General features: G+C 30.2%; 1 protein-coding gene across 1 annotated transcript in view; it reads left to right on the top strand.

Moving 5' to 3' along the window:
* The window catches only part of LOC126836745 (sex peptide receptor), a 159,215-nt gene extending 137,070 nt beyond the window's left edge, over positions 1–22,145 (top strand). Inside the window, exons 6-8 of the mRNA XM_050570368.1 lie at positions 8,998–9,131; positions 9,530–9,686; positions 16,531–22,145. Coding sequence (XP_050426325.1) covers positions 8,998–9,131; positions 9,530–9,686; positions 16,531–16,800 — 561 coding nt within the window. The 3' untranslated portion in view covers positions 16,801–22,145. The remainder of the gene's footprint in view (positions 1–8,997; positions 9,132–9,529; positions 9,687–16,530) is intronic.
* Positions 22,146–22,183: the final 38 nt, after the last annotated feature.

Consider the following 22,183-nt stretch of genomic DNA (forward strand, 5'->3'; position numbering starts at 1 on the left):
TTTCGTTTGATACTCAAACTTACGGCGGAAGTATAGTTTGACTAGCCTTTCGAGTTTCAACTGATATTGTGACTTTTCGCAATCATTTGTACCGTTTTCCCCAAATCTTTTTTATTTCAAAAGTCCAATGAAATTTATTTCTATTCTACAAGATGAAGTTCCGATTTTCTCATGATTGCCAGTGCAAAGTTGTTAATTTTTTCCTATGTATATGATGAAAAATGAAAAAAAACCTTAAGGGGATGATTGCACGCGGTCTGTTTTTTGACATTTTACACTAAAATATCTACTACTTGTTTTGTAGGAAACAGATTTTTGTTTTTTTATGTAAAAATATTGGGTTTTAATAATGAAAAAATTGCAAATTTAGTTTATTTAATTACAAGTAACTGAATTTTTTAAATGAAAATCGGCTTCCTACACATAACATAGTAAAGTAATCAAAGAACTCGAATCTTTTTAGAGAATTTAAATTTGACCATCCTATGTAGTCGAATTTTTGTCTAGCTCTTAGGTCTAAAATAATCCAAAAGCACTTTTACTCATAGAATAAATTACTTTAAAAAAAAATAATATTTGAAGCCTATACAAATTAACCGGTAAATTAATTATTGACATAGTCGAAATTTATTAAAACCTCTTTCTTCTTAAATATTGCCTATACAAAACTCCATAAAAACAGCTGCATGCGATCCCTTATTATTTTTGCCATCTCTTCCAAGAGGAATTCGAGTAGACGTAGGTAACTTGGTAACTTGGTACTAACTTTTCGGTATCGCTTGTCATCACAACTCCCACTTTGGAGTGTCCTTTAATTTTATGTGCAAATTTGGGATTTATTAGCGTTTCAAAAATGTCGTTTTATAAACATAGGCTACTTAGAGCGTTGCTTTTATAAGGTAAATTTTGAGATGTGACGACATACTTTTATACTTATCTTATCTTCCATAGAGTACCGTTAGCGTTAAACTCTATTAACACGCGATGAAATTTGCCGTGCTTTGATACTAAAACCAAAAACGTGACTAATGCTGACATTTTGGCGACTTGACTGTGCTCGTTGAACTCCGACGGTGTACTTGAAACAGAAAACTGCATACTAAGTCATATTTTTGTACGCTTAGTTCGCGTTAACGGCGATTTATGCGGCCGGGTCGTCTGTAAATAAATTACAACCAATCGCCCGATTCTCTTGGGTCTCATATAATGATAGAAGAAAGCTCAAAATATTTCTGAAGATCGCCCTACTTTTACCCTTCATATTCGCTTGTTTGGCCTTTTTTTTTTTTTGAAAATCGAACTTTTAAAATGTTCAAAGTTTTGAAGAGGTTTTACGAGAAAACTAATTCATTTCTCAGCCATGTCGTTTAATTCTGTATTTCCACACCCTCTGGTAAACTTTAAACGACAATGAATCATGTGCCACTATAGCGAAACCGGATTGTGGCGTACAGACATAACGAAACGTTATTGTAAAATATAAATGCTAGTTATATTATAACAATACAAATTGGTAACCCATCATCGGTACCTAATTTATAGCCTCTACATTCAGCTGAAGTTTGGTGCTTTAACGACAATTTCAACAATTCTAATACAAGTATTATTTCCAATGACGGCATCGACAAAATAGTTGTTGAATTATTAAAAAAACTATTGTTTAAATTATTTTACTAGCTGTTGATATAAACTAATAATTATAAAACATTAGAATTACACGAAATTTCGTTTAAAATATATTAACATCTAGTACGGAGTGTGCAAATCATGTATGTATCAGTTAGTCTTACAATTTGAATAAAACTTAACCCGAAGTAATCTAAAATACCACGTGTTGTGTTAATCGTGTATAATATTTTGAAGTTGTAATTCAAATAATTTTATTATACAAAACTGAAATACAATTCAATAGTGATTTGTCAATTTAAAAACTGAAAAACAGAAAGAATTAAAGAATTGTGTTATGATTTTCAAAAAAGGATGAAAAGAAGGAAAAATCGCGTTGCTAACAACTCAAATAAATTAATAAACTAATCGAAATTAAAACTATTGTTGATAACGTGAAGGCGTCTGGATAGTATGGATAGCTAAACAATGTCAGTATAATATTATAATTGCCATTATAAATATTCTGGTTTTTAATTAATTAATTATTGGTAGGACACAGAAAATTAAAAGTAAGTAATTTGTAATTTGTATTAAACGTTTAACAGCCGTTGCTGCTAAACTTTACCAGCAAAATTAATCACAAAATACTACAAAATAAAAATATTTAATACTTAATATTATGAGAAAAATGAGAATAACAGAATTCAAAAGATACTGAAAAACTATCTAAAAATGTAATGTATTTTATAATTTTATTTACCAACTTGGCGCATTTGATGTATTTTGTAGTTAAAGACTTAATCCGTAACAATAACTCCTTGAATTAAAAAAATGTAGCTCGGCAACAGTAATTTATGTGTTGCAAGTTGGAACATTATTGTAATTTATTTTTATTGACAGGGTACAAAGAAAACAAATTTCAAAAAATACTTTGAAGTGGATACACAACGGTCTGTCAAGTCGACAAATGTTATAGGTGCCGATAATGATGTATTATAATGTTGCTAAGTATTTTGTGAAATTGAAAACATTCAAATATTGAAATTTACCATCATAGTAGTAGAGAAGGCATACACGGGAAAGGAAACGGATAATAAAAGTAAATCTAATAATTTATTAAGTGATTTCATGACAACCAGAAATGTCATCAAAGCTAACTTTTACTTTTGAATTTTCAAAAAAACAAATTTTAGTTTAGGCTTAACACTAATGTATTATTCGTTTGAAAAATATCTAAAAAGTTGTCAAAAAGGACAAAGTTGCAATTATATTCCAAGCAATAGCTTTATAGTGCATACTATAAGTTTAACTGAAACCATTTTTTTTTTTACTCCTTAGTAATAAATTATATGATATTATTATTTTGTATAGTTGTTACGAGCACTTTGGTAGCATACAAACTCAAGAATTCTGAAAATGCTTAAATTTGAAAATAGCAAGAAATCAATAAGGAATATAAAACCTGTTTGGAATAATCATAAATTTAATCATTGCGTTTTCTTCACGTAATATCGTTTCGTGGGGTAAAAAAAAAGGCATAAACATAAGAAATGTAATATTTTAACAAGAAATCCAATACGTTCCAGTAGGTTCTCGTGTTTCAAACGAATATATGTGTTTTGAATTTGTTTTTCAATATGGGTTTATCGGTTCAGAAAGCGAAGAATCGCTAAAACGGTAACTGACATAAAAAATTATAGCGAAAAACAATAAAACCAACCAGTAGTGAAATGCAGATGGTGAAACATAATATATTACAAAAAACAAAAGGTAGTTTGATATACATTTTAAGAACAGTGGTATTCTTGTTCAGTTATTATAAAATAATATATATACATTTTTTTACTAACAGAAAATATATTTACAAGCTTATACAGTAAGTACATTAAGCAACTTTGGTCAATGTTATATACATGTAATTAAAATTATCGTTTATGGACATACACTCAGCAGTGTCACCCGGCTAGGAAATTAATAAATTATTTTTCTTTCTATTTATTTTAAAATAATAATAACGCAGTTTAAGAACATATCTCTAATTACCACGTGTCACTTGCTATAATATTAGGTATTCTGGGATAAAATTCTTATAATAATGGACTATACAGAGTGTGTAATCAGTTTGAAAACAAATATTCCAAACTTATTAAACACCCCATGTATAGTTTATACGTACTAAATTTTGGAAATGTTATGCACATAAATTAAAACACTTATTAATCGGACTTGCATCTTTATACCTACTTAGTGCGTTTAAATCTACCGCCACATCGCGCATCATCATATTGCAATTAAAGTGCCTCATTAATATGTATTAAATGGTAAAAGGAATATACCTCTATAATCGTCTTACGCTTAGGTGCTTCTCTTTTATTACTTTTTCCCATTCTTTAACAGTGGGAGCATTATAAGAAAAACATTAATTATTCTTTACTGTTAAATCGTAATAACTAATACGTACTATAAAATATAATAATTTAAATTTATTGTCTTCAACTTTGAGTACATACAAATAAATTATTACTATTATAAATTTCTAATTTATAGTCGATAATAAAATTAATACATATTTAAATTATTAATACAGACGCATCAAAATTCAAATTACGTCATTAAGAATGTCTATGGATAGTCTGTTATATAGGTAAACAGTATTTTTTATAGAACTTGAAGGGTAAAGGAATATAACGTGAAATGTCCTTTTTTAAAAATTGGTTTAGATTCACCCTACGGAACAACTTAACTCCAGAAATAACATCACACAAGTTCAATATAGCACAAGTTGTTTCCAGTCATAATTTTTTTTTAATACTGTATTATAAAATATTATAATTTTATAAAAAAAAAACTCATATATTTTCATACTGAAAACAGTGAATCATTTTTGCACATTGCAATCGATAAGGTTCAAAGTATAAAAAGAGTAATAAACAGAAAACAATATTATTAATAAAATATACAATATATAAATATATATTTTTTTATCACTCCAATGAAATACAATTTTTGTAACTTGTCATTTTTCACCTCTGGGCTGTATTTAAATAATAGGTATCTAAATTAAGAAAATTTGCTGAAAAACTTATTAGAACATCAAAACTCAATGAGGAAAGAGATACAATTCCAACATTTTGAATAATTTATTTTATACACTTAAAAATAGATCTCGCCGTCCTTATTACACCGGGCTAACATAAATGTTTTATAGCAGAGGATAGGCATCTTAATTTTTGTCTATTTATGCTCAATTGTCTGCGTCTCTTTAAAATTACTATTGTCTTGTATCAACATATATTATTATGCTGTCACAAATTAATAAATCCCGCTAACGCCGGTCATGGCAACATATTGTTAGGTTATTGCAGCTTGACGCTCTCGACTGAGGTTGTTGCACTTCACGTGTGTCACATCTGTGAGTTGTATAATATTATAATCCATTAATGCTGTTCACTGTTTCTGGTAATTACGGACGAAATCATTTTGGACGTCAAGTTAGTAGCACTCGAGTAAGACTTAATACGATCCGAAAAACGGAAGACATGTGAAAAACAATTACAGTGCGTTATGCACATTTTAGCGGCAAGGGCACCTCTGGCGCCACTGTCATGGTATTTCCCATTAACGTTCACTCGAATCGTACAGCTTTCATTTTCTCAAAGTGTGCTTTACACTTTGTTTAATCGTTCCCAAGTGTGTGTGTGTTGCCTTCAGTTGTAGATACTAGTGTTACACGCAGTGTGATTGCTCCAAATGGAAACTAAAAACGAAAAACTTCCCAACGAATATAAATAAAGATATTTACATTCGTTCGCATAAACTGTTTCCCTCTAAAATTCGTTCAAAGGAAAATAAAAAAAAATGTCCTCAGCATATTTTATTCCACTGCATAATTAATATAACAGTTCTATCGTAAATGAGTATTTTTAATTAAAAACCTAAGTGCAAAAGGTCTAAAGGTTAAAAGGTAAAAAATCCTTAAAAAATGAATTTTACTTTTTTTTTATAGTGCTGAACACTTTATACTAAACATTTAGAAAGAAATTTAAAAAACTCACAAGTTTACTCAAAATTATTACGAGTACAATACGTGTACATATTTTATTAAAATATTGGGAAATTCAGTAAAATATTTGTGTACATCTGGTGCATTATATTCCAAGAAAATAAATGGGTCTTATACAAAAAAAAATACGACGGATGGTAGTTTTATGAAATCAAAAATCCGAAATTCACAATGTTTTTTTTAAAGTCGTACATACATTAATTGATGTAAATCCAATATGTTGGATAAGCATTGATTGTCAAAACAAACTTCCGAACCTGTATAAGTGATTATAACTGATTTAGTGAAATATTCCTATTTTTAATACTTTAACAGCAGTTTACTTATAACTTTATAATGCACTTCTTCTATAATTTATTATTAACGGTATTTGACAAAAAAAAAACTTTTTCACGCTCTGTCGCATAATGAGAAATAAAAACTTAAATAACTTTTTTTTTTTAAGTGAATAATTTATTATGTAGTAATCCATCAAACGGGATAAGTTGACTTTTTCTTTCTTTAGCAGCACAACTCGTATGTTTATGGATTTATGAGTATCACCCCCTATTTTATTAACCCTTATAAGCCGATTAAGCAACTCGATAACTCTGATTTCCTCGTTCACACCTTCGCCGAAAAGCACTGCCTTTCGGATTATGGGTATCATAAATTTTTAAAAAAAACAATATTTTTGTCATTTTTATCTATCCCTTTTTAGCTTCAATGCGTAGCTGAGATTGTATTGTAATCTTTTAACGTGTATACGTGATATTAGTTTAACGTAACGGTGTATACACAACTTCAAATTCAAAATACAGTTGTGTAATCGAAAGCTAATTTTTTTTTTAATGTTAAACAATTGTTAAACTAAAAAGCGAAAATATCTTCCATAATATTGTAATTCGTACCGTGTCTGATGGATTGTATGTTTTTTAAAAAGTAATTTTTGGCTTCAAATGTTTAAAAAGTTACCTTTTAAAAATCAAATAGTCACCTGCGTAATAATAAAATAAGTACATAGGTAATCTATGAACATATTTAAACAATAATGATGAGATGGACATAAGCGAGTGTTTAATTACCAGTTGACTGTAAAATCAACATAGCATTGATTTAACAAATAACATTTCTTGTGCGTTGTATAATATATAAAAATGTTTTGAAATGAGATTAGATTAAGCAATAATTTTTTATAATTTAAAATAGGGGCGGGAAATTATTTATTTTCACATATATTGAAAATTAATACTCTTTTAATAGTAAACATATTATTATGCTGAAGCAATTACATGATTTATTGGTTAATTCATGTTTCAGGATATATCTATAGGATACACTTGAGATGCATTGTTAAAAAATTGACTATAAAAGAAACCTCACTTTAATAAGAAACGACATAACAAAAATACTGACAGTTTTATTCGGCATCACGCAAGCCTGATGTCTGCCAATTACAGTAATTTGTGTATATTAATCGTATTCAGTTCTGATTTTATAATTTACACGTCACATATTAACTGTGATATTAATTTAGAATTTGAACAGCGTAGATTTTCTGGTTGTCACTCGTCTTTCTGTATTTAATTTAATTTGTGTCACTGGTGCGTCTAAACTTGTATAATGTACCGACGCGACGCGACAGTAACCATCTCCAAAAGATTTGATTTGTTTAAGTGAAAACCCCACCGCTCGAGCTTCACTAATTGAAAATATCATTTATATGCTGAATTAAATATTACTGAATTATAATATACAAGGTATTAAAGAACACAAAATATTCTCACGATATTTTTAAAATAAGAAGAAGGAATTTTTACGTTGTGTACTAACTCTCAATCTTTTGCCTCTTATACGCTTTTCAGATTTCCCTTTCCTTTTGAATTATTGTATTAAGTTATTATATTTACTTATTAAATTAAGTGTGACAATTAAATTTTTACAATTTTACAGGAACGGCGTTTGAAAATGTAAAATTCTATATCATTTATTGAATTTAATACCCCGTCCATGTTAAATTAACATATTATATAATTTCATAATTATAATACATATTATTTGTTATTTCTTAAAACTCCAAACCACAAATGTAAAATTTTAACGAATTAAGTTTAACTTTAGATAAAAAAATTTAAAGATGTATCCATATCTTTAATTTTTAACTGACATATCGGACCCACTGCAGAGTCAGTCTAACTTTAGAGAGATACTTCTAAACGTATTTAAAAACTGAAAATGTAGAAAAACCTGAAAATTATTCATTTTAACAATGATTGCTTTCAAAGTTAAATGATAAGCAATATTATAGTTAAATACCGACCATTTGATAGCCAACCGTTAATATTATTATAACGTTTATTTATAACATAGTATATTTGGGATATTGGTTAACTTAAGATACGACCAACAACCAATGTGGTTTGGTATTTCAATCTTTTAATTTTATTAGCAAAGTAACTAAAGCAGTAGTTTCTGTATTAACATAGGAATCATCCAATTATTTTAGTCACACTTAAACTTGCAGTACTTGCAGACAAATGTGCACTAACCAGCTATTCATCATGTAAAATTTCATTAAGTTTACGTTTTCTAAATACATAATACAACTACTTAATAAGAATAACCATTCTTATTAAAGTGATGGCTAATAATTTTGTTTAAAATAAATTCAATTTCGTTAATATTCTTATTTTGAGTTCGTAAAAAATAGTACAAAAAATTAAGTTCTCAGCTTTGCATTGTAATAAAATTATTAATAAATAGATACCACAAACGTAACACAAGTATGAGGATGTTAATAAAAATATAAAAAACAAAAAATACTGATTCAGGACACGAGTTATTGCATTTGTCAGGACAGCGAGAAATTCTGTGTGTGTAGAATACAATATATTTTTCGAAATATACTGCACCGACTGCAGAAAATTATAGCAAAGACTGCAAAAACAAAAAATAATAATAATAAAAAGTGGTTTTGAAAAATGTTTTACCAGCTTTACCGTTTTATTACTTCTGTTATTCTCTTCATTGTTTATTTCAAAACAGTTAACACACTCAATGTGCAAGTATTACATTTGTGTGTATATGTGCGTGTCTCTCGTATGTGTTCTATTTCGTTTCAAGCAGTTTTTTTTTGGTTTGGTTACGCTATTTTGAGAATGTACAAGAATAAACAATAATTTGTCATAATTTGTACTCATATATTAGTTGGCCCTCCGGTGGTACTTTTACTCGTTTTTTTTCTGTGTCCGCTATCTGTGGCACCAATGGATCTGATCAAAATATGTGTTTGTTTCTATTGAAAACAGCGAGTGAATTAATTTAATTTTTTTTTTGTTATCTTTCAGATGAAGCACGCATATTGGGTGGAACACTACATCACTTTGGACGTTTACTTCACTTTTTACTACGCTTTCCGCGTTATATTCGTCCATACCGGACCATGCATATCCCTCGTTGTGTTGAACTTGTGCCTCTGCAGGTAAGCAAAATACAAACACACGTGTATAACAACCATTTTATTTTACACAATATAGTCATAAGTTAGGATTTTTTTAGCCACTTATCAGAGACAAAACAGGGCATATTGGTAAAGAAATGATAATATCTGTACGGATGTAGATAATTTCTTTTTTTGATTGATAACTTTTTTAATTAACTAGAACCCTTAACGGATAATCGTAAATTGCACATTTTTATTACAATATACTTTTAATCTGATTAAAACAAGATATGATGTAAGTCGACAACAGTAATAACAACTACGGTTATACAATTTAAAAATGGTACGACTAAATTGGTCTCTGGTGACTTAGTGGTTAATTGAAACTAATTTTACAGTTGAAAGAAAATACTACATTAAATTCACCATGTTTACAGAGCTATGAGAGACGCGCAATTAAAAAGAGACAAGTTGTTTAACGATAACAGAAAAAATGAATGTAGACGTCTGAGAGACTCCAACTGCACCACATTGATGCTTATTGTCGTAGTTACCGTTTTCTTGATGACAGAAATCCCATTGGCTGTGGTAACGGTAAGTGATTTTTTTTATAAAATTTTCTTTTTAAGCATAATTTGTACACGTCGAAAGTTCGATACAACGCATTAACATATGCGAATATCAATAGAAAATAATGTACTTGGAAAACAATAGTTTTTTTTTTATCAAATTTCCCTACTAAAATTTATTACATTTTTGAAAAGCTAATATTTAAATGCCTTAAAACGTAATTAAACATCAAATTTAATATTTTTACTCTTTTAAAAATATCATAATTTATATTTTCGAACAATACTTTTTCTTTTTATAGTTAGTAATTACCAAAATACAAGCAAAATGTATAAAAAAAACTTAATTTGTATTTAAAATGTATATATTTTTACTATATTGATTCACATTATGTGTTAACCGTTAAATTATCGTTTTTTTTTTGAAGGGCTGCGAAGAAAAAAAAAAGATCAATGTCAATTTTTGTTCATTCTGAGAAAATTATGTTTTTAATTTCAAAACGTAATACATTTTGCCTGTATGCCTAAACTTTCGGCGGTCGTTACTCTCGACTAATCTGTTTTATTCCCTGGTTTGAGCGCATAAAAGATACAATATGTCAATACAAAAAATTTGATACCAAAATTTGTGAAAAATTGTTTTATACGTTTTTTGATTGAAAACTGGCATATTCTACATAATTGTCATCCAATGCGACAACTTAATGTACTTTTACTGTTTTTTTGCGTAGAAAATATATAATAATAATAACCTCAAGAAGAATGTCAATAGATATTTTATTCTTGAAACAAATCAATTCTGGAAATTGAGTGTAAAAATTGTCGTTAACAAACAATATAGAAACTATATAGATACAAAATTGAAGGTCATATAACTTATGAACGACGTAGTTTTGTAATAAAGCTCATAAATGTCAATAGAAAAACTTTACAATCGTTTCCTTTATACGAAACGCACATTAGATAGAACTGTAATAAACATAACACTTTTTTTTTCTTAAATCGTTATAATCTTACTGTTTCATTTCAGCGCACTATTTCTGAGCACGGTTTCCGGCCACATTATCTTACTGCTATACGATTCAGATTTAAAGCGTATTATTCGAGTCTTTTTGAATTTACAGTAATATCATATTCTACTTTTTGTTTTACTTTCTTTTTTATCGAACAACAAAAATATTTACTCCTCACTCGATTTTATCGCACTTGAGATTTTTTTGAAACGACTTTATGCACAATGATTTACAGACAAACTTAGTATAGAATTGTGCAAACAATACATAAATCTTCAACGTTTACTGTTTCCAGCTGAAAGTTAAACCGAAATATTTGCGACCCGTTTAACAGATTAATGGGAGCTTATGATTTCGATACTTGTGAGTTATGACTCGTTGCCAAAATGTTATTCTAGTATTTTAATTATTTTAATAGAAGAATGAGAACAAAGAACAAGTAATTTTAGTATTATTAACATGATTAACATTATGAATTATTTATTTACATTATTATACATCGTAATATATACATGATAGAAACAAAGATCAGTATTTTTCACAATTTAATCGTTAAGAAATTTTATCATACTAAATTATAAACTTCAACCATTCACAACTAACAAGTAAATATTTTAAATTAAATTCCAGATTTGGTTTAAAGCTAAATTGTGCTGGTTTTTATTGACTTCACTAAGTTGATTCAACATGTTTTTGTAACGAGTTTGGTTTCTATGGTAATTTTGTAGTGTAGATAATATATGAACACAATTCAGAACCAAGGACTGTAAACTTTACCAATCCAAAATGTACAAGATTTGTTATAGCTACAAGAAACGATTAATATTATAACATTCTGATAGCTAAACTAAGTTTGATCCTGTAATTACATTTTAAAGTTAAATAATGCATTTGAAAATTATGTTTCGTTACAAGCAAAATATTTTGATCGTTTTAAACGGGGTGAAAATTGTTTAAATTAACTTTTCTTTTTACAAATTCAAACTCAATTAAGCTATTAGAATGTCATACTATCAATATTTTAAATTTATATTTGTTGAAGCTATGACAAATAGTGTGTTTTTTTTCTTAGTAACTTTTTCGAGCCCTGATCAGAACTATTGAACTCTGTAAAAAATAGCGTTTCAAACTGTTCACTGCACCAGTGTATAAAATTCCAAGTCATTGCAGAGGGCCAAAAACTAACACAAAGTCCTGACGAATTATAGCTACGAATAGTTTTAGAACTACTCGGAGTAATTAAAAATCTAAAAGAGCTTCCACAAGAATTCGACATGAATGATGTAGAAACGTTTGGCTAAATCCCAATCGGTTTCCTCGGAACACCAACAAGACTTACTCGTTAAAACTTCTTAACACGATTAATCAACTTTAACGCATTTTAAACGCAATCACAAACAGCGTGCAAACCAATGATTCTACTGCTAAGCGTTAATATCACCCCGTTGTCTTATCGAACCGATCAATCCAAAAGCGTTTAATCTTGTTCCGCTTTTAAACGCGCACTCATTTCGAGTTTGTTACCATTGTCTACTTTAAATCACCCCCATCGACCGACCGTCTAATAAAAGTTCACAACACCACACTAAGTACGTCATTAACGAACACTAACAAGCGATGTAACTTCCATGAATCGACTACTGTAATACGATCAATTTGTTGGTTCGGGTTCATTCATTTCATATTTATTACAGGATTACCGCCTTTCTTTTGACATTTTCCCTTAGACGTTGAACGTTGTCAAGCTCGAATGTTAATGATTATTGCTAAGTTATAGAAAACTGTAATATTCATATCACACGCCGTTCATTGTTACGTTCGATTAAAACCTCTTGGCCAACCTCCAACACTGTCCGTTCTTAACAAGTCGAGTAGACATTAAGCGTATACCGTTTAATCTAAAAAAAAATCTGTTAACTTAGTAGCACTTCCATGTGACTCTCTTTACACGGGAATGCTAACAAGAGGTTTAACGAGAAAGCCAACGAGGGTTAGGCCAACATAAACATTGTGAGCAAATTGACCCAACGTTCACTCGATGAGTCAACACAATTTTGTAAATATAATATAGACAAGCGCCGATCGAGGATTTACAAACGTTGCAATATAAATATTTTGTTTACAAAATACAAATAAATACAACAAATCTGTTTCTTTTTTTTTTTTAGAGTCTCTTTGTCAGATTTTTGCGACAATAATCCAGAAGTGGCTGGCAAGTTCCCAGACGTTTTAAGCTTTTGGCAAAACCCTACCGTTTTTATTGTGTTACCCGATTGTATTTTCCAGTAAAACGTACCTTTAGGTAAAAAAAGCAATAATATCGCCTACAAAATGCACATCCGTATAATATAATTAAATGTTAGACCTTAGTTTAAACACAAAGTTTTTCATTTCATTGTTTTTACAATATGTATATATAAAGTGTATATATTATATCCGATATCGGGAAATATTTAAACATGCAAACTAACAATAAATCTAACGAATCTAGTTTCTAGTATCAATGCGGAGCTGATATAGTATTTTTTTACAATGCGTCGCCATCATGTCAAAAGTGACCATTATGACATTTTTGCTTTTTTTTTTTATGTCTGGACTCACGATATGTTTACCACTGAGCCGATTTCCTTATGTGACAACTCTAAAGATCAGAAATCGTGCCTAAAATATACTATATTGAGCCAATGATCATAGCTTCCCCTTCAAAATTGAGAAAAAACTCCAAATCTTTTCATATTTTTCAACTTAAAATAACGGCATGCTATAACTTTTTTTTAAAAGTGCCCAATTAGCTCCAAATTTGTATGAAATAGTCTTTAAACATAGTATTATCAGTATACGCGTTGACAAACCAAAAAAATATCAAAAAGCCTTCCCCCCAAGGGGTAGAAACATTTTCTTATTTCGATTTTTTAGGTGTAGTCTTGGGAATAAATGTCTGCAAATTAGACTAGAGGTAGATCTAGAATGGAGCTAAGACATATACGATTTTGTTAAAAAATCTAATATCAAACTTTTTTTTTATTTGGGAAAACAAAGAAAAATACACTTTGATTACAGTAAAATTTTAGGTTGCTATGTGAGAATGAATCATCGGCCTTCAAGTATCTGAAAAATATTGTAATTATGCTGTTAATTATTATACATGGGAAACTAAGGTAACAAACTGTTATAGACAGACGATTACCCCAAATCGTATCCGCTCTAATACAAAAATACAATTTCAAGGACATTATTGACACTAGAACGCTTTTATTGATATTTTTTAAATGTCTATCGAACCTAAAACACCAAACGTTAGTACAATGATATGTAATGTGTGTTTTCATTAAAGGAACACTCTTACTACAGCTTTCTTTATTTCTACCCAAATAATCCATGCTTTTCTTTGTGAAAATTGTAAAAACTATTTTCTCTAACTGGTACTTTATATATAACCCTTAGAAATGAAATTTAAAATAGGTAGTATAACTCATAAGATATAATAGCATGGAAACGCCTTTCAAGATACCACACATAATTATTTTTTAATAAATCTTCCCAGATTACAATTTTAACTCCAGTAAAAAACTCATTTTATTCTATTTTGTATTGCCAAGTTTACTTGGTTAATTCTTTTGCATTGGTCGAGGATAGTCGAGTAATAATACTTTTTTATGGCCCTTCTTTAATATTCAGTAATAAGCAACGGTGTATTTGGCATTTAAAAAAAATAAAATATTATTTTCTATGATAATTTACATAATTTACTGATAATATAGCAGTTGGTAATGATACTTTAAGAAATCGTTACTATTTTTTCGAATATAGGTACTATAATAATATTTACAAAGGGGACATTTTGGCAAACAAATATGGGTTAAAATATAATTTTTTGTGCCAGCTAACTCCAACAAAAGTATCAGAAACGTCTTAATTATTTTATTTATCTCCATAACGAATACTTCAACACAAACAGCGCTTTAAGGACCAGTAATAAAAATAAAACTTTTTTAAAAACATGCTTTTCTAAAAAAAAAAATAAATAGTAATAAGTGAACTAAAAAGTAAAAAATAATTTTATTATAAGAACAATTTACCAATGAATTGTAGCATATTTTATTTAAAAAATGTTAAACATCTTTAATTTTTGACTAAAAAGAAAAGCGTGGGTCCTATTCAACAAAGTCTAAATTCATTGATTTAAGTATTATGAAATGTATGTGTCACACACAAATATTAAACTAAATTTAAATTACAAAAGAACTTACAATATAAAACATTATTTGATGAATTTATTAGGGACTTTGTTAAATAGGGTGGGCTCTATTTTCTTTTTAGACAGAAATTAAAGATGCTTAACACTATTTAAAATTTTAGTTAATTTTCGGTTGTTTTCAAAGTGATTGAAATTTTAAATAAAATATGCTACAATTTATTGGTAAATTGTTCTTGTAATAAAATTATTTTTTACTTTTTAGTTCACTTTTTTAGTCCAGTTTTTTTTTTTTTTTTTAGAAAAGCATGTTTTTAAAAAAGTGTTTTTTAAATTTATTTATTTTATTTTTTTACTTTTTAGTCCTATTAAAAGTATTTAATAATTGCTGAATAGATTACTATATTAATTTTGGAAGATTTGGAAAAAAATGAAATTTTAGTGAAATTACCCCCACATTTGACCCTGTGTAGGACAACCTAGGTGTCCGAGTCCGATGTCATAATGATATTGTACTGTCATCTAAGATGAGTGTCTGTGCCAAGTTTTAGCCCGTTACAATATCGGGAAGTGGGTTAAATTAGTTTTGCAAGATTTTAAAAATACCCCTACGTACGTACATGTTAGCGAGCAAAAGAAAAGCATGTAAAAAAGGCCCAGTGATACGTGTTTTGGACTTGCATTTCAATCGCTTGACTCTATAATGATAATATCATGCCGGAACTGAGTCAGCATAAATATTAAAGACTTCCTGGGCGTGCATTTACTTGGTTGGTAAATACACCGTGGTATACAATTTTTATTTCCATATATAATGTGTTAACGCACTACAGAAAGTACAACAAAAGTATATTTTCCATACTTAAACTACAGAAAATATATAGTGAAAACAAAAACAACAAAATACACGTCATAAACATCCGGACAAAAATGTATAGTTGACATTTTATTATTCACAGCACTGGCACGCTCGAATATTAAGGTCTTAACCTAACATGTCAATGTGTCTGACGCGATTATTTTTAAATCTAAGAAAACATATGTAAAAAAAAAAAGGAAAAAAAATGGTGTTATAACCAAACATGTCAGTATTCACCGAGAAATATGTTTAAACATTTACATTACATTATTAAATATAATTAATCCCGGCCCTTAAGAATATTCACAAACACTCGTTACTCGTTTGGTTCGTTTTACTGGGAAACTCAAACCATAATAATTATAACGACTAAAATACAACGTTGAGGAAAACTCTATTCATATTTTCTCTATAAACAGTCAACGTTTAAGACGGCGCGTCAGTTAGGCAAAAATGATACTTAAGTGTATTGCAAAGATGTTGGTTGATTCAATAACGATAGCCGCGTTAACCAGTCGGTAATATTTTGTAAGTAAAATTTTGATGCGAAACGTTGATATTAAAAATATATTGGTAATGGAAACCGCGTTAATTAACAGCTGCTCTATATACAATTGGGATAGTTATACATTATTATTATTATCCCCAGGTGGCCTATGTGTAAAATTAACCGACCGGCTAACGGCAGGTCAAGCAAGGTCTTGACTATTTATTGCTAACTTGAACCTAAGCCGGGACCAAACTTTGAATAATGTAACAATATTATATCATTATATAATTATTATATATTTTTCCCATGCAGGTTTTGCACATCATATCGAGCAGTATCAAAGAAATCCTCGACTATTCTTTGGCCAACCTCCTGGTGCTGTTCACCAACTTCTTCATAATCGTCAGCTACCCGATCAACTTCGCCATCTACTGCGGCATGTCCAGACAATTCCGGGAGACTTTCAAAGAGCTGTTCATCCGCGGATCGGTGCAGATCAACCGCAAACATGGTGTAGGTGGCAGTTCCCGGTACTCTCTGGTCAACGGACCCCGGACTGGCACCAACGAATCTCTGTTGTAAACCGATCACAATGCGCACCCTATAATTTATTATTACTATTCCAATCCGGCTTTCTTTTTTAATCCTACAGAAACCTTATAATGAAGTAAAAACATAACAGTAGACAGCAAAATTAATAAAAATATCAAACCTTTTTTTTTAATCCGCCGAAATGTAATTAAATTCTTTTTTTTCTTTTTTTAACGCTAGTTCTTTTTTCTATACACGTGCACGCGTTTTTATTATACTCACTGCCCACGGGCTCTGGACATAATAAAACATTACCGACGATAAAAATATACATTTTTTTTTTCATTTAAAATTTAAAAAAAATATCTCCGTATAAAAAAACGCAATACGGCCACCACGTTGATTCGTAAAAAAACAACAACTCAATTCGTCTACATTACATTTATCGACTTTATTGAATTAGCATGACATGAGTTCTTTTCTCCTGTTCCGACACTGCTAACGCGTACTGATCTCTTAATAGCAGCTAAACTGCTATTATGTTTAACGTTGTATATTATATACTATTGTTGTTACACGGTTACCGAAGGTCATTCGGAGCAAATGGTCTTACGGAGCAGATGATATTATAATTTTAGGCGTTCAGCTAATTGATTATCATTAGTCTCCGTCTGACTGACCCTGCAAAGTCGGCAGGAATTACCGGTCGTTTACCGCTTTTCGGCAGTGAATCGATTTCTCAGTTTAACTACTCTTAATTGAAAGGGTTACCCTGTACACACTAGCAAGGCGCCCGCAAGGCGTCACTACTACGGGTATTATCTATATTGCCATCCAAACTGCAAACCGTGTCTTACTGTTGTCCTCGTTCATTACATTCAAAACCCATACATTCCGTTTGGACACAGGTCGAGGGTGCGTTTAATTTGTCAGTTCTTCGTGTCCACCGATTAACCAATTCATTCATTTTATCGTCTCCATCCGCCCACAGACTAAACACATACAAATGCATTGTTCATCGCAAACAATACACTACACTGATACTTCTAACACAAGCGCTTGTCTTTGTTTTTTTTTTAAGTTGAAAGCACCCCGTTGTTTGCAATGGTAAATTTTTTTCTTTTCGGCCCTCATAAATTAACAACGGTACAATTACCCTGAAGACATTCATAAAACCGAAAACGTTAAAGTAAATAAAGTATAAACTCAAGCTCAAATAAATATTAAACGCAATAGTTTTTTGCTAAAGAAAAATGTTGACGTTTCCTTTGAAAATTATTCTATACATTTTCGTGTTTAGACCGCTTTTTTTAAATTAAATTAATTTGTGCATCCTTTTTTTTAAAAAAGTGTAATTTTATCATTGCAAATGTAAGTTAAACAAAAACATTTTCTTAATACTGAGAAGTATTTTATTAGATGTGTTTATAATATCAGTGTATGTAGTGAACGAGTCATTTTCTCTTTTCCCGTCGATATTTTTTATCGCAATATTGATTTTGGCTTTTCTTGTTAAAATTCCGGCTATGCATTTTATCTAGTACATATACATGAATATAATATAAACTGATTTAAAAAAAAACGCTCCTCTCCTTTAAAGTGCCCCGGTGGACAGTCGAGAGTAGGATCATTGTTGTCGGCGATAAACAAATGTTGTTATAAAATAGCACTTTCAGTACTGCACACCTAACCGCGTGGTTATAAATAACGTTAAAACGTTGTCAGAGTGGAAAATTTAGGGAGAACTGAAAAAAAAACAAATAAATTTCTCAAAATTTCCACGCTCTATTTACAGCTCCATAAATAAATGATAAAAATCGCAACGACCGTCGCCCGTTTCAATATAAATCTCACATACACTTATTTATTATCTTTAGGGAAATTTTACTCTCAACGCGTTCGGAATAAGTAGCGAACATACAGAGCTATGGGACGGAAACCGTGTAGTTATATCATGCAAACGTCAACTGTCAAATTCTCATAGATAATATTCCAACTATCATTAACACACCAGAGCAAAAGACGGTGGAAACAAAACGTACTAATGTGGTGCGAAACGTTTTTATGTATATGTTTGAGGGGTCAAAATGTTTTTTAAAACTTGGTGTAGAACTTGAAAGTCGGGACTAGCTACGCGTTAATCGACTGGACGGTCCGCAAAATATGCTTGTACTTTAAGTTATAAATACCGGACAATAATAATTATACACGGTCCACGAGCTAAGCAAAAAACGTCAAAAGTTATCAAAACCGTTAAAACAACAGATGACGTGTACTGCCACAACATATATAGCTGTATGTATACTGATATGCAAACGTTTTTGCTGGGTCGTGTGGATTACAGAAGAACAACAAACTACCGTTGGTCCACGCTACAATACTGACAACAACAGCAGCAGCTTAATCGTCTCAATTTTAATTTTCGACGGGACCTACTCAAGTCGATTAACGCGCCTGGTTACAAAACATACAACCCTAACCCTGACCGTTGACATAAGACTTGGGAGAAACGTGTAGGCTCTGGGAAATAATAATATTATTATTGCGGTGCTGATGACGATGACGATGACGAGCGAACGGAGATGGTCAGTAAATTTCGCCCTCGGCCAAGAGTTTATACAAACAACCGTTCGCCTTTCCCAAAATATGAGCCGTTATAAGACAACGTACACAATAGTGTTAACGACCTCAATTTATTGTGCGTCCCGTATGAGCCGTCCTGAACGCGTGTTAAGATCATTTGGACTAATCTAAACGTATAGTTTGCAAACAAACGGCAGCGCCCAAGAAAAGTTTCAAAGACAATCGCTCTTCTTAGTTTTGGCGTTTAGTGTTTGTTGAACTTTGGCTAGTGCCGGCGGCGCGTTATACTCATAACCAGACGTGTTGTTTTTAAATACTTGGCTGGTCCCATTCATTATGAGAAAGTAACAAACAAAGTCAGAGTGCGGAAGCCCTCTCGGAATAATCTGATATTTTACACGAATTTCACCTCATCTCGTCCACTGCAGTACATCTTCGAACGCCTTAACTTCTTTCCTAAGTATAATATCATTGTTTGGCTCCTGCCAAAGCGTTGTCATTGAACTAGGCAAACCGGGCAATCGACACATAAATAGCATTTTTACAGCACAGAATTACAGTAGCATTTACTTCATATTATGTCTTGCATAAGTTTCACATCAATTTTGCATAAGTATCGTCCATTATTTAGTAATTATGAAACGATTATTCGGCTCATACGCACAAAGTCCCAGCAGTCGACCCCAGTGACCCTGTTTTCATTTTTGCAATAAAAACTGGTTACATTAACATCCACTTTAAACCTCCAACAAAGTTCTCTCGGTTATCCTTAGCACCGAATACCTGTTTTTTTACACTACTGTCTAGCTGTGTTTAACTACAACCGCGGCAAAAGGTTCCAATATGGGTTTCGGATTTTTTTTCCCGCTATTGTATAATATGGCATTTTATTACGATGTTATATAAATGTGTAATATTATGCGACCTAAACGACACGGTTTAAACCCTCGGCGTCGACATTTTAAAAACATTCAGAAATGTCGTTTTTACAAAGCAGCGCCAGTCCCTTGGGCAGACGCCTTACTTCTAACAATACCCTACCTTTACCTCTTCGACCGCATAGTCATCGCCTTCGAAAGATTCGTCCACATTAATGATAAAGGTGATGTTCACTGGCCCGAAAATAAAAGGTCATGAGTCTAAACAAAATGTAGACGACTTTAAGTACTAAAACAATAACAATATAACCGCAAACCAATGCTCGCTTAGGTACAATTAACTTAAAGCGTTTCCGGGCCATTTCGTTTTTTGTTGCTACTTTGACGATCAAAAACATTAAATGATTTATATAAAAAAAAAACATTTGATGGGGTAGGATTTGTTTGAAAATCGTTAGTTCATCCATTTTCGTGTTTTGACTACGCCATTTGCAAGTTTAAAAGTTCTTGGCGAACGTCTTTGGAACCGTTAGTATTGTAATTATTCCACCGCATTGGACATAATATTATATTCACATTACATTTGTGTTGGTGAATGACCTTATAAATATTTATATTGTTGTAAACAAGTGCATACATAGTAGGGTAAGTCAGGCTAGGATTAAAACTATCAATGTTAAATATATTATTATGTTATAGTGTAACATGTTCGGTATTAGTGGAATTACTTTTAAGATGCATTTTCTGTAATAATAAAAATGTCTAAATTTGTTTAGTACTATTATTATTCTCTATAATTTGTTTGCCCTTTGCATAGATAGAACCTACCTTTTGTTACCTCATTTCTATTCTTATATCAAGTATAAATAATTATAATCTATTTTTATTATAAATACTAAAAAACATGACCCTGTCTTATGCGATTCTCAAAAATATGGCTCATACATGTACATTTATATTATATTAGGTACCTAAAAAATACTGTATTAACTCACTCGAAACGATATCCATAATCCGTATTTTATAACATTAACAATTAACATAATCAAACATAGAAAGGCATACCAACGTGTGCGTTTTAGTCATATTAATAATAACTTAAGTTGTCTGTGTTACAAGCTAAGCTGTATTAAAAAAAAAAATGATTATTTACCGCGTTAACATTTCTAAAAAGTTTTTATACTTTTTTTATATACCAACAATATTGTATACTTATAGAATTATTCGTGTTTTATTTGTTTAATACCAAAAACATATGTATACATATTTATTAAGGTACCTAGTCTGTAAGTCAATCATAATAACTATTAAAAGTTTTTAAATGTATAAGTTTTATAGGTTTTCTGTCCTAAACAGATGTTACATTATACCTACTTAATGTATACTTCCCGGCAACGGAATGATTCCGCGTTTAGTTTAAAAACTATACATGTTTATATGGTTTTTAGAGTAAAAAAATCTCATAATACGTGTGTGTACATAATCATAATACTTAATAATAAGTATAAGTAGTATATAAGCATAACTTTAACAAAATTTTACCAGTTGTTTTAATTGTCTATAAATAATTTAATTTTTTCTTCTTCTTAAAAAAAATAAATTTAATATTATATGTAATAACAACATTTGCGAGCCGAGGATAGGGGAGGGAGAAGTTGGCGATTTGAAAAATAATATAATAACCATCGTATAACACTTAGGCGTTTTCCAAATTGACGGGTATTCCCTGCAGACCGGTAGTAGGATTTTGATATTTAAAATTATAACTCAACCATAACTATTAATTATTGTAGTCTCTTAATAAACAATTGTTAACATACTTCGTAATTTTAAGTATAAGGTATTAGATAATAAATTAGGTATTGTTTTATTGAAAATATAACTATTAGTATACAAATTTAAAAAAAAATCTCACAACTTAATTTAAAAGGTAATTTTTACGGAAAAAATATTATGATTAAAACTATAAAAAT

This window comes from Adelges cooleyi, unplaced genomic scaffold (assembly GCF_023614345.1).
Source record: "Adelges cooleyi isolate 19-005CV unplaced genomic scaffold, UGA_ACOO_1.1 ACOO_flye_CR_arks_rails_tigmint_CR_PRNA_247, whole genome shotgun sequence".
In the NCBI taxonomy this organism is placed as follows: domain Eukaryota; kingdom Metazoa; phylum Arthropoda; class Insecta; order Hemiptera; family Adelgidae; genus Adelges; species Adelges cooleyi.